Source organism: Psittacula echo (assembly GCF_963264785.1).
Source record: "Psittacula echo genome assembly, chromosome: 2".
Classification (NCBI taxonomy): Eukaryota; Metazoa; Chordata; class Aves; order Psittaciformes; family Psittacidae; genus Psittacula; species Psittacula echo.
In genome coordinates, this window is record NC_137737.1 from 80,992,654 (window position 1) to 81,006,004 (window position 13,351).

At 36.0% G+C, this 13,351-nt stretch overlaps 1 protein-coding gene across 2 annotated transcripts in view; it reads left to right on the forward strand.

The window, feature by feature from the left end:
- The window catches only part of CDH18 (cadherin 18), a gene marked incomplete at both ends in the record, with an annotated part of 176,824 nt that overhangs the window by 28,530 nt on the left and 134,943 nt on the right, over nucleotides 1-13,351 (forward strand). For both annotated transcript variants that reach the window (XM_080609876.1, XM_080609877.1), the window contains one exon: nucleotides 10,845-11,139. In XM_080609876.1, coding sequence (XP_080466002.1) covers nucleotides 10,845-11,139 — 295 coding nt within the window. The remainder of the gene's footprint in view (nucleotides 1-10,844; nucleotides 11,140-13,351) is intronic.

A 13,351-nucleotide genomic window follows, 5' to 3' on the forward strand; every position in this document is an offset into this window, starting at 1 on the left:
TGCTTCTAGCAAACAGGAAGAGTACTACTTATAGGAAGAAGAAAAGTATCTGTTATCGAATAAACTATATTCTCTTCTAAAGGAGATACAGAAAAGTCATCACTTGTGACTTGTAATGGAAACTATATAGAAGCAATTTTCTTACAAATCTAAAATTCATCACTGAAAAAGAAGCTGTAGGCCACATAAAAGAGATAAAATGGCATTCCAGATGCAAAATATCTAAACATGCCTTCAAGTGTTAAATACTGTAGAAGTAGTGGATTAATGCCGCAATATATCAGTATTCTTATATTCAGTATTTAGACTTTCTAATATTCAGATAGTATATAACAAAGGACTCTTAACAAAAAAAAAAAAAGACCAAAAAGACCACCCCTCAATAATGGAAGCAGGCATTTTCCATTACCTGGAAGAATGCATTAACATTAGTTATAAGATCTCACAGAAATATGCAGATGAAATCCTTGTGAAACAGTGATCTCTGTGGTTCTTGATAATGTGTGGTAGTGTGTTCTTGGTTTCTTCAGAATGAAACAACTTTTTCACCTGAAATAGAAGCCATTGGACAGTAGCTAACCTGTTTTCTTTCTACAGCTTTATGAATTTCTCAGCAGATTAGCTTCAAAGACATCAAAACCAAAAATGTGTGAAAGATTTTTGGAAGGATGGGATAAAAGGAAGCTGGTAAATTAATTATCTCTCCTTGAACTTTTCCACATAATATTTTTTTCCTAATCAAACTCTGTAATTGAGTAAGTAATCAAGTCCCTGGCATAAAATTTTCTTTTGTTGATTTTACATGGCTCACAAATACTACATCAGAAAATTACACATTTATTTTTATCTTCACAATATTATTTAGGAAAAGCAAAGGAGAAAGAAGTAATTCAGAATGTCACATGGGTACACTGCAGACTTGTTTTTTCCAGAGCTTAAAAATGAATATTCTGTCTTAAGATCTTTCACAGAGTAAATGATATTTGCTGTAGCACTGTCAAGCAAACAAATAAATCAGACTTTCCTAAAGGGCTTGAGTACAATTACACTTACAGCTCTGTGCTCCAGTGAGCTATTTCTATCATTCATGTTAATATCAAGAGAAGCTATGTACATGGAGATCACATGCAATGTGAAATTCCTTGATCAAGGTTTTAAACGACTAAGAGTTCTTTCTCATTTGGAAAATCTAACCTAACCCTTAGTCTGGCTTTCCTGTTCAGTAAGGGCAGATATGTATTTTCTTTTTGGAAGACTCTGTTACAGTGGATGTATTTCCTTTTTTCCCCTCTGAAAGGAAAAACAGAGTTTGATTCACTCTTTGTGCACATAAAAGATAATAATAATTTTTAAAAGTGCTTCAACGAGAGTAGCTTGGCTGAGTTTGCACCAGTAATGAAGGTCAAGAGCACCTGTAGAAAGTCTGCAAGAACAGTGTATGGAAACAAACTGGTTTTGCTCCAATCTTGTCACAAACGTGCTATGCTTTCACTGCTTCAGTATATTTCCAAACAGTGTGTTTCCAAAGAGTATGTGCACTTACTGTTCTTCTGACCTTGACCTTTCCAATGTCTGAAGCAAACATTCTTCCATATGAAAGCAGTCTTACTTCTTCAGATAATGCAAGTTATGACACTGGTACCTAGGACTACTTCTGGCATCTTTGAGGTTTAATGCATCTGTGACTATGTAGTTGAACAGTAAGGCATTTACAAGGAAAGCAGTGTTTCAGTGATTTACGTGAATTAGAAGTTTGCAAGGCCTGTGTAAGAGAGTAATACCATCAACTGAAGAACTTTTATATGCTTGTGCCCATTTACAGGATTTTTAGAACTGCTTTATATTGGCATAACACCTCTTTATTGTGATCTGGTAACAGCACAAACTGAAACAAAACTTTCTTCTTCCAATGGTGAATGTAGTGTGGCCAGGGCTTCTTTTAGCAACAGTGTATCATCAAACCTTATCACATTTGGATTCAGACTTGGTCAAATTTATGATTCTTCCACATGAATCTCGGAATCTTAAGTTATTACCACAGTTTTACAGATTTATTGATTGTAAAGTGAGTTTTTGGTGACAGTGGATTGTGAGAAGATGCTGAAAACTGAACACCATTAGTTTTGTAAATTTGTCTGGAGAGAATGAAATAGTTTTCTGCACTGCTTAGTGACGTATGACATGAGAGGGAGAAAGGAGTCATGTATTGCTGGAACAGAATGCTATGAAAAAATATGACATCAACCCATGTATTAAATACTTACTCATATGCATTGAAGCCAGACTTTTGGTGCCATAAAAACAAACATAGCACAAATCTGGTGCCTAGATCTTGATAGTTATTTGGTTGAATGTGACATGAAGCTTTCATTTGAAGTCTTAACTTACATAGTTTAATTTACATTTTTTTTCCTATTGATGATATTTCTCTGATTACATTGAAAAATTGAGTTTCTAAATGTTCTGAAATTCTGTAGCCCTCCAGTAATAATTTTTTTATAGCATCAGAAATCCCTCCGTTCCCCCTTTCGCTGGGAACTGCAAAGTTCACCATTGTCTAATGATATCATGACTAGATAGACCGGAGTCTGGTTTGGGGTTTTTAAAATCCGAATTTATTTCTGGGTGAATTTTGTACTTCAAGTCTGTGAAAATCAGATTACTCCTCTTTGAAAGAGAGATAATGATACTTGCCCTTTAAGGAGACTGCAGGATTTGAAAAAAAAAAAAAAAAGAAAATAGAAGCTTTTATATATGGAAGAAAAATTAAATAGAAGACTTTAAATTATTTTCCTTGTTTAGTCAGAAATAAAGTTGATGCAATATGAAAGAATGAAACACTTTTCTTACACTAATATCTTGTGGCCATTCTGCATAAGTGTTATGGGAGATGAGTGTTTCATGGATTGCAGAGTAGGAGCAGTGTGCCAACTCTTCTGGCTCTAGAATAGTACTGGGGAATGAGGGGTCTTGTTTTGTTTTCTGTTTAAAAATTATCTTTTTTCAAATAAGACCTAAACAAAAAAGACCAGCTTAATTTCAATCATATTTTAGAGTAATAGTTCAATCAGCAGTAGTTACTTAGCCCTGGGACCTACAAACAACTATATTTGCAAATTATGCTTTTAGAAGACCTAGGTTAGCATGTTCTGCAACTGGATGCCTGTCCAGCTCTTTAAAACCTGTAAAAAAACATGCTATGTAAATTCTTCTTACTTGAAAAAAGAGTGGTCTTTATGCCCATCCTATGATTTGGACAAGTAAAAGATGTCTAAAATGAAAGCTCACTGCTATGAAGAGAGTTCAGAGGAAAACTTAAGCAGAGAGGAAGTATTTTTATTTTGTATTGATTTAGACACATAATGCACTGAAAGTACAATTTTGGATTGTATTTTTCTTAAAAGTATATACTGTTCTTTGAAAACAAAATAACAGTTTTATACATAAACATTTATTGTGGTGTTTTAGAATTCCATTTTCTATTTTTCTTGTCATTCACTGTAGTCCTCCTTTGGTACAGAGATAAAATTGAAGCTAGTGTTGACCACTTGTGTCAGCTTTAGTACAACTAATGTTACTTTAGATGTGATTGCTTATGCACCTGCATACTTTTGCCATTACCCAGTCTCCTCAAAAGCAGAAGTAAAGGAGCGGACTTCAGGTAAGCACATCTTGCAAGAACAGATGTTTGTATGCTGTATTGTTATCCTGTGAAGTTAATACTGTTTCAGTTGTGTTTTTCTTGGATGATTGCAATCCAATTATTTTTTTCTATCTGAGAAAACCCATTCAACAGATGGGGGCAAATGCAGTTCTGTATTTTCCTCCTCTGTTTGACAAGGGTGTGGAATAGCTTCTTCTCAATTTGTGGACACTGCTATGGATAACACAGTTATCTCGTGGGCTAATGATTCCCTCTGAGAATTCCATCAAAACATGTGACATTGCCCAGAGCAGTATATTTCGTTAAAACACATTTTATAGCTCAGACTGAAGGAAGCAAGTCTGCAGCAAATCTGAGGACGCTTTTACTGCATAGGCACAATGAGCATTTCAGTAAGTATCAGCTAGACTGATTTTGCAGTGTGCACCATTCAGAATAATTTTATATTTGGTTTTTACTACTACTAAGTTATGGTATCATTTCTTTTAAATTATATTTTGTGTCTACATAAACATCAAAGGAAGTCAACATGATTGCAATGCTATTACAGAGCAGATTAAAACATTTTTCACTCTGTTTTAGTGTTACACCATTAATTCTTTATACGTATTTACATTTTGATGGTTTTAGTGAAGCATTAAACAATTCTGCATAATAAAAGTAAGGTAGTGTATGTACATTCTTTTTTAATATATTCTCCTATGGTTTGCTAAAGCTTCTAGCTCATGTTGTTTAGAAACATTTTTGCCATTCCTCTAGGCTGTGCACTCATGGGTAGACTTTGCTGTTGTACTGTTTTGCTGGGGCCCTCTTGCATGATTAAACTGTTTGGCAGTGACAACAGAATTGGGAAGGAGAGGTTCTCCTGCTCTCCTTAAAAGAATATGCTGCTCCCCAAACAGAAGACTATACTTTATTCGAAAGACATAATGGTAGTGTCACTATCAGAACTTAGGTTTTGCTTTTGAAATTCTATGCATATTATTTTGTTTATTATTTGTCAACAATAAGTTTTAAGCTAATTCTCTTCAGTTATTTTAAAATAATTTAAGTTTATATGTATATAACCACTTCTGCTCTAATTAAATTTGTTAAGTTAGTGCAGTGGTTCTTGATCTTTTCAAATCAGCTTTGGATTTGAATTTTATGTATATATGGGTATCTCCTAATATATATATTTTTTTTCAATATAACAGCACATATCTTATATCCAGACCCAAGAATTTGTTAGTCCAATTAAAATATTGTAAAAGTAATTACTAGTCCACTTAAAATGCCACCCACACAGCACACCAAGAATTCAGATTATTCAGCTAAAGCAAATGGGGGAAAGCAGTGGACAATTAAATCACAAATAGACAACTGTTCTACTTATTGAAGCTTCTTCCTTATTCTCCTGGTCATGCACACTTTCCTGGTCGCATCTTGTCTTCCTCAGGCAAGTGCAGGGAAGAGTGGTGATCACTTTGAGTTGTTAGCATCCCACATTTCCAGTAGGAGCAGGATGTTGCCTTCCTCTTCAATATTTTTAGATTTTATAGTACTTACTGGTGAGTTTCTTCCTGTTGGCCTGGCTTCTATGGTTCTTTCTGCCTATTTGTTGTCATTTGCTTGACAAGTATGTATGCTTAAATGTTTGGATGTATGATGTGGCGAAGCATTAGCCAAAACAATGAAGTAGAAGATGTATGAACATGAAGGGTGGTGAATAAGGCCAGTAGGTAAGCAGTAGGTACCTTTCCATTTGGGTCTGCAATTAGGCTTTAGTCACCTGATTGCTTTGCAGTTACTAGCAGTTAAAAAACTGTATTAGCTGGGCAAAAAGCCTGCAATCTGTGCATTAATTTTACATCAGTTAATATACTAGTGCATCAAATTATAAGTATTTCAAGACTCATAGTATCAAAATTAATAATAAGAATATAAAGAAAACTCTTTAAGAAACTGAAATGTTTGGTATGCCTCTTCAGATCATGCCTTTGGAAAATACAGCCTTTCTACACTTTCTGCAGGAATGCTAGGAGAAAGTTAAAGCATTTAAATGGACTGATGGAAGAAAAATGTTAAAATCTTAACAAAACTAGGACACCTTGGTCGCTATTCTCCAAAATCAGTCATACACTGCTGATACAGACTAGCTAAGGATTGAGAAACTGTCATAAATCATCATGAATCCAACTTGTTATTAAATATGTCAAGAAGTGCAGCCCACTAGGTTGATAAAGATGACACTCTAGATATGCTCTTCATCTATTCTTTTTACTTCTTTTCCTAAAAAATCAGAGAAATAAAGTCATGAATCATGCCCAGTAGGATATGAAAATTTAATACTTGCTGGTGGTTTCTGGTTCTGGACAGTTTCAGGATAATTAATGGATATGTTCTTGATAGGGGCATAACCAGATCAGCAGTGATAAGTAATGTTTTCAGAAGCCAGCCCATCAAATAGGATAGAAACTGCATTTCCACAAGGAATTCAGAAGCCTGCACTGGCTGGAAGTTGGGAGATTGGAGATGTTGCTGTTAAGGAGCAGCAAAGTGAGGCAACTTCCTGGGGATGTTGTCCCTGGGGGGCTGCAGTGAGGTACTGAGCCACGGGTAGGGTTGGGGAGCCCTGGAGGCTAGGGAAGGCCAAATGGTGAGTGCAAGCTGTATAGTCTGCAGTGGTTATAGCCTCTAGGCAAACTCATTTTTAAAATGCTTTGAGGTCTAAGGTGAGATTGCTTAGGGAAGCAAGTTGAAATAATTTAAGGAGAAAAAAAAGCTTCTTTAAGTAGCAGTTAAAAAGTTGGCTTCACAGATCAATCTATAATCACCAAATGCAGTGGACTATCATAGAAGCAAAGGCCTACTGAAAACCAATTTCAGTTATGTTTTTATAGTCGTAGTTAAAACCTCAGATAGAGAAATCAGAGTTGTGTTCTAATGTTTGTCTTATTTTCCTCGTATTCCTTTTCAGTGCTCATTACTCATCTCAACATTATGAGTAATCATGTTTCAGTATGCGATGCGTTTGTATTTCTTTTTAAATTAAAAGACTCCTGTAATGTTCCAACTTTATGTCTCTGTCTGGCACAGCAGGGAAAAAAAAAAAAGCCACCACACTTAGTGTTTATCAAAGCTATTTATTCATTTTACTACATCGTGTGAGTATCTCATCCTCTAGTGTATACATGCTGTTGCAGTAGTCATTGGCAGAGAGAAATTGAATGTCCACACCCTTTCTAGGGATCTAGGTTGAGATGGCTTCCCAGATCACACAGGTTATGTCTAGATTGGTGAACAGAACATGGGTTGGCTTGTGTTGCTTAGTGCATTCCCCACTCTCTGTCAAATTAATCTGAAAAAGAAATAGTTACAGCAGTCCCAGGTAGAGAGAAAGTTCACTATTGACCAGGTAGATTTTGCTCCCTTGCTGTCTTTTATAAATCGTTATAGACATAGCTGTAGAATTTCAGTCTCCCAAACCATGTATTTGTAACAGTGAATCCCATTTATTCTAGTTAGAAATGCTTTTGTGGAATAAACCACCTCTTTATTCCACAACCAGCTGTTGCAGAGATGATATCATGGTACGCAGGCAAAAGAAAGAAGTGCTGAGGGACATGAATCTCTCATTAGTCTGGTTGACGTTGTCTTAAGCAAGGATTCCCAGGGGCTGTCTTCAGCACAACCCATATTGTAAATGTGTTTGAGAAAAGCCTTGATACTTTTTTTTTTACTTGGGCCAATTTATAGTGAGATAGGCTCTAGGGATGCTGGGGGAGAGACTCTTCAGTAGGGACTGTAGTGATAAGATAAGGGGCAGTGGGTTCAAACTTAAACAGGGAAAGTTCAGGTTAGATATAAGGAAGAAGTTCTTTACCGAAAGGATGGTGAGGCACTGGAATGGGTTGCCCAAAGAAGTGGCAAATGCTCCATTCCTGGCGGTGCTCAAGGCCTGGTTGGACAGAGCCTTGGGTGAAAAGGTCTTGTGTGGAGCATCCCTGCCTATGGCAGGGGCTTGGAACTAGATGATCTTAAGGTCCTTTCCAACCCAAACCATTCCATGAGTCCATGATTCCATGAGTCTGTTAAAGAAGACAAACAGTTATTTAATCTTTGCTTTACAGAAAAACTCAAAACATAAACCAAGTGACAAAGGAAAGGCCCTTTTGTTACACAATAGAAATGCAATGCAGAATCCTCCTGCGTGAATTTAAAATTCAGCAGAGAAATTAAAAGGCGTAAATCAAAGTGTTATATTTCAAACAATGTAAGATATCAGGAAGTAAGGAAGCAGGAACTTCTCTTAGCTTTCTCTTGGTTTTGGTTGTTGCCTTACAACTGCAGTGTAAAAGACCCAGTTGCAAATCAAAGGCTTTTGGTTTATTAATATTTCTAATGCTGATTCCTGATTACATTTTTCAGTTGAAGTTTGTTGGATAACAGGATGTTTAGCAGGAATCACTGATTGGCCGTACAGTCAGCTGAGAATCTTTTGTGCTTCTTAACTTTTATTAATTGATAGATATAAAAGCCGTGTGACTCAAAATGTACCTGCATTTTCATCACTAATGACAAGTATGAATAGTTGCTTCTTTACAATGAATAATATCTAATATTTCAATTTGTACTATCACAGTGAATTTCTGGGTGTGCCTTTCTACAGTATGGTATTGGAACACCATGTCTATTTGGATTTTTTGAAGAAAGCTTATTTCTTAAATTCTACAGCAGTTCCTTATTCTGTTGCTTTCTTACCTATGTAACCAATTTCTTAGTTGGTTTCTACTTTCCATAATTCCAGTTATGAACACAGTGATTTTGCTGGGATCTTTGTATAGTATACCTGAATATGCCTTTGCATATATGCATGTAGAATTAAAAGGAGACAATGCTGGAGATTCTTCTGATCTTTTTCAGTTTGGGATAATTTCAAATTGAGTCCCTTATATCTTCAGAAGCTAAGCAAATTTGTCATTTTCCTGCGCATACAAATTTTCTCTTGGCTTTCTTGGTTTTTGTTTTTGGTTTGGTTTTTTTTGTTTTTTTTTTTTTTGGGGGGGGGGTGAGGGAGGTGTTTGTTGGCTTTTTTCCACGTAAATTAAAGACAAATATTAACATTTGCAAACATTAACACTTAGGAAGTTTTATCAAAAACAGGAACCTGGAGCAAGAGATACTCAATTCTGATTGATTGTTTCTGAAAAATTAGAATACTAGCAAACCAAAATTAGAATACCAGAGTACTTACTATTCTTGTTTTTAGGAATAAATAACTTCCAGTAACATTTTGACTTTATAGGAAGTTTGGATCTCTGGCATTTTACATTAAGTGAATTATTCCTGTCTTAACAGAATACAGTATTATTCTGAGGACAAAGAGACGTAACCAGAATTTTGCCCATCTCTTCTTTAAAGGAAAGGTTTAAGACTGTCCTGCTGTCCTATAAAAGCAAAGCCAAGCAAACAGACCCTTTCTCTGCTTCTTTCTCTCTTCCATTTTCAAAATAAAAAAAGTGGGTTCACAGTGATGACCCAGCTTTGGTTTGGTTATCCAGTCAGATATTCCTGTGGCTCACGTAAGTGCATGGTGCATTTACTGAAGTTACGCTGAAGTTTACATGAGCTGACAATCTTAATTTTATTAGACTGTCCTCTCTTATCCCCCCATACAGGACAAGATATAAATTATGTGTGATACCATAATTTCATAGATTTGGTACACAGGATTAAAAAGTGTTACCAAGCCCCACATGCTTGCTTTTTTTACAAAGAAGAAACTAGATAATTTTAAAGGCAAGACAAAGACCTGGTAAAAACAAAAACAAAAACAAAAACAACAACCAAAAAAAAAAAAAAAAAAACAAAAAACAAAAACAAAAACAAACCAAAACCCCCCCAAAAAAGAGATAGAGAATGAGAAAATATCAGCATCTCTGTATGATTTAAGTCAGAAAAAAGGTGATTTGTACCCTCAAAAGTCTATTTTCCCTATCCAAACTTAAATGGTTTCTGAACTGAGAATGGAAAGAAGTCTGAAAACTGAAACTTAGTAATGCCATGCTGCAGATATTGAGAGATAGTCAGAGCGCTGAGATAAGAATAAGAATGAGTTCTTAAAATTAGGAAGTTTCCCTTCTGATTTAGCATCACAATATAACTGCACAATACCTGAGGCTGTTCATTTCTGCGTTATCACTTTGTTCTCATTGTGCACCTCAATAAATGCTTTCTGTTCTCAGAGTAGTTCTAAAGAAGAAAAACCCCACAAACTTCTCAATCTATCAAAAATCACCCCTCCTTCTCAGAGAACACATGTTGAATTTTAATTTAAACAGGCAGTTCTTTAAAGTCGTGTTAGAAGCACTGGGGCTTAATGTGGATAGCTCTTTCATTTTCATGTTTCTCTTAGTACACCAGGGTACTTCGTAACTTTTTCTTCCCCCTGGCCCCCCAGTAAATGCAAGCTTAATTCTTCTGAAGGAGGGGTAATATGTTTAATATATATTTTATAGCACAGAGTGTGTGTTAGGAGCAGTGAAAGTGCTGGAAGCATCAAAGTTCAGTGCTTCATTAGAAATAATTTAAATGCAAGCAAATTAGGTGAATTTCTAATTAGAACTAAACAAGCAAAACTGAGAGAAAATGGATGTGTTTTGTTATGGGATAGGGTAATCCCGGACATACATCTGCCACTGCCACACTACACAGTTTCCTTTTCTAGTAAACTATGCTATCCTTGCGGCCGTAGAAGATAACATAGGTGGTGGGACTGAACTACGTCATTGAGGCAAGCAGTCCTGTGTGACAGCTTCAGGCTTAGCACTCAAGGCAGGGTTTCTGGCAATGAGTGCTGTAGGGTAACTGCAGGAAGGACTAAAACCAAATCATAATAAAATAAAAGCCACCCAAATTACTAGAATATTCTTAACTTAGGAAAGTTTTCTAGAATGGATTTAGCACAAAAAATAATCCCATCTTGAAAAGTGAACTATGCTGGATGATTATGATCCTGAACAAAATGAATGTCTTGACAGCAATGCCACATAATGAATTACAGCAAGAGATGGGAAAATTAAAAACTAAGTAGGATGGTGCTAACAGAAATATGACAGTTTTTATATCTTTTGTGAAATAACCTTTTATGAAGTTTAATAGGTCATTTTATATAATTTTATATGTTTATATTCTACAGCTGCACTCCAATTCTGACAAAGGTGATGGATCAGTCAAATACATTCTTACTGGAGAAGGGGCAGGGACTATCTTTATTATTGATGACACGACTGGAGACATCCATTCAACCAAAAGCCTAGATCGAGAGCAGAAGACACACTATGTGCTTCATGCCCAAGCTATTGATAGACGGACAAACAAGCCACTCGAGCCTGAATCTGAATTTATTATCAAAGTGCAGGATATCAACGACAATGCACCAAAATTTACAGATGGACCATACATTGTTACTGTGCCAGAGATGTCTGAAATGGGTAAGAAAAATGAATTGTTACATTCAGCAAGCTTTTAACAAGTTAAAATGCCATATACTGTTATTGACAAAATTATGACAGTTATTGCATCATTGATTTTATGTAAAACATATTACAGTTGAGATTATAGGAAGCCATCAAATGCAACCTTGCATATTACTTGGAACATTCATATTAAGAAAACAGGATACACACACATGTTGACTGTAGACAGTCTCAATCTTGAATGCTTTAACAGACAGACACAGGCAAATTGTACTTTGCACTCTAGAAACAAGATGTATTGATATATTCATCATTCAACTACACTATGGCATTATCTTATGTCTATATGAGTAGTCTGTGCAATTCACAGAATTAAACAAAGAAATGGTGAGTTTCTAGACTACTTTAGACCGTGGTGTCATATGTTTATTTACCTAGATGAAGTTTCTTATAAAGTGAGCTGAAGTTCAAAAAAGAATCAATCTTTGTTTTTCCCTGTTAAAAATATAGTTCATATATATTCTTATCATTTGAGGTGTCAAAACCACAGCTTCTATTACAGATGTGCATAGTAAAAATAGTGCATTCCAAACATCTCTACAATTCTTTGCTTGCATATACAAATGAAACGTGGTATATGAAATATTTCTGAACATGTAGTAATCGTGGCAGTCCTGGAAATACTGAAACATATTAAGTTGTAATCCTGAACCATGGAGTTCAGAGCTGTGGAAGTTTGGAAGCAGAGACTGATTTTTACACCAGTGGTTTCTTCACTGAAGTAAGTGAAGTTAATCTTGTGTAAAGTAGAGAATAATTATACTTTCTATCATGCAAAATCAGATTGTATTAAATGGACTTTGCAGATTACCAAATATCATGGTTTAAAAGGGTAAGAATTTTCTCCCATTCCCTGTCTTTTCCCCTAACTTAATGACTGCCTCTTCATTCTTTCTGTCACTGCCACTGCCACTCCACTGACACATAGGAGTACTTCCTTGATTTTCTGCTCAAAATATTCTCCATATGTTATATTCAGAAAAATAATCTGTCTGTATCATAGTTGCCTTGTTCTACTTTCTTCTTTGTAGGTACTTGTAGTATTATTCTCCTTTTCCAGTCCTTTCCTCTCTTCCAAGTACTCTCACAGTGTGCTACTTCAGATGTCTCTTCCCAGCTGTGGAACACTCTAAGCCTTTTTTTCTATGGTCCCTCTCACAGTAAGAATGCATGAAGGGAGAAATATCGTTCTTTGGTCTCCTCCTATTTAATTCTCTCTTCTTCTTTCATATTACCTCTCAATTTCTCTTTTATGAATTTCCTTCTTTCCACAGTCTATTATTTCTCTCTTAATTGCTACTTCATCTTTGTCTGTAATTTCTATTTCCCCCTCATTCCACCTTTTATTATAATGATTTAACATTGTTATTTCTAATAGTGTCTTGGGTCTCTACCAGAAGAACAATCTGTATTAGCCATTCTTGCTTTGTCAATATCTAGCTAATAAAGATTTTCAAATTATTGATCAAATATATTTTCATTACTTAAAATAATTTACAAGCTGTTCATTGTTCTCTTAAATCTCTTCCTCTCAAATACTGACTTCCTAGATACCAGCTTTTACTTCAAGCTATAAACATGTAGGTCCATACTGTCTACAGTGATGCTAGTACATATAACAGGATGTGTTTTTAATGTACAATGCCTATTTTAACCATCTAAGCATACTATTGCAAATATCATCCCCAAGAGAAACTTACAGACATAGAATCGTAGAATCATAGAATAGTTATGGTTGGAAAGGACCTTAAGATCATCTAGTTCCAACACCCCTGCCATGGGCATGGACACCTCACACTAAACCGTGTCACCCAAGGCCTCATCCAACCTGGCCTTGAACACTGCCAGGGACAGAGCATTCACAACTTCCCAGGGCAACCCATTCCAGTGTCTCACCACCCTCACAGTAAAGAACTTCTTCCTTATATCCAATCTAAACTTCCCCTGTTTAAGTTTGAACCCGTTACCCCTTGTCCTATCACTACAGTCCCTAATGAAGAGTCCCTCTCCAGCATCCTTATAGCCCCCTTCAGATACTGGAAGGCAGCTATGAGGTCTCCACGCAGCCTTCTGTTCTCCAGGCTGAACAGCCCCAAGTTTCTCAGCATGTCTACACATGGGAGGTGCTCAAACCCCCTGATCATCCTCGTGGCCCTCCTCTGCACTT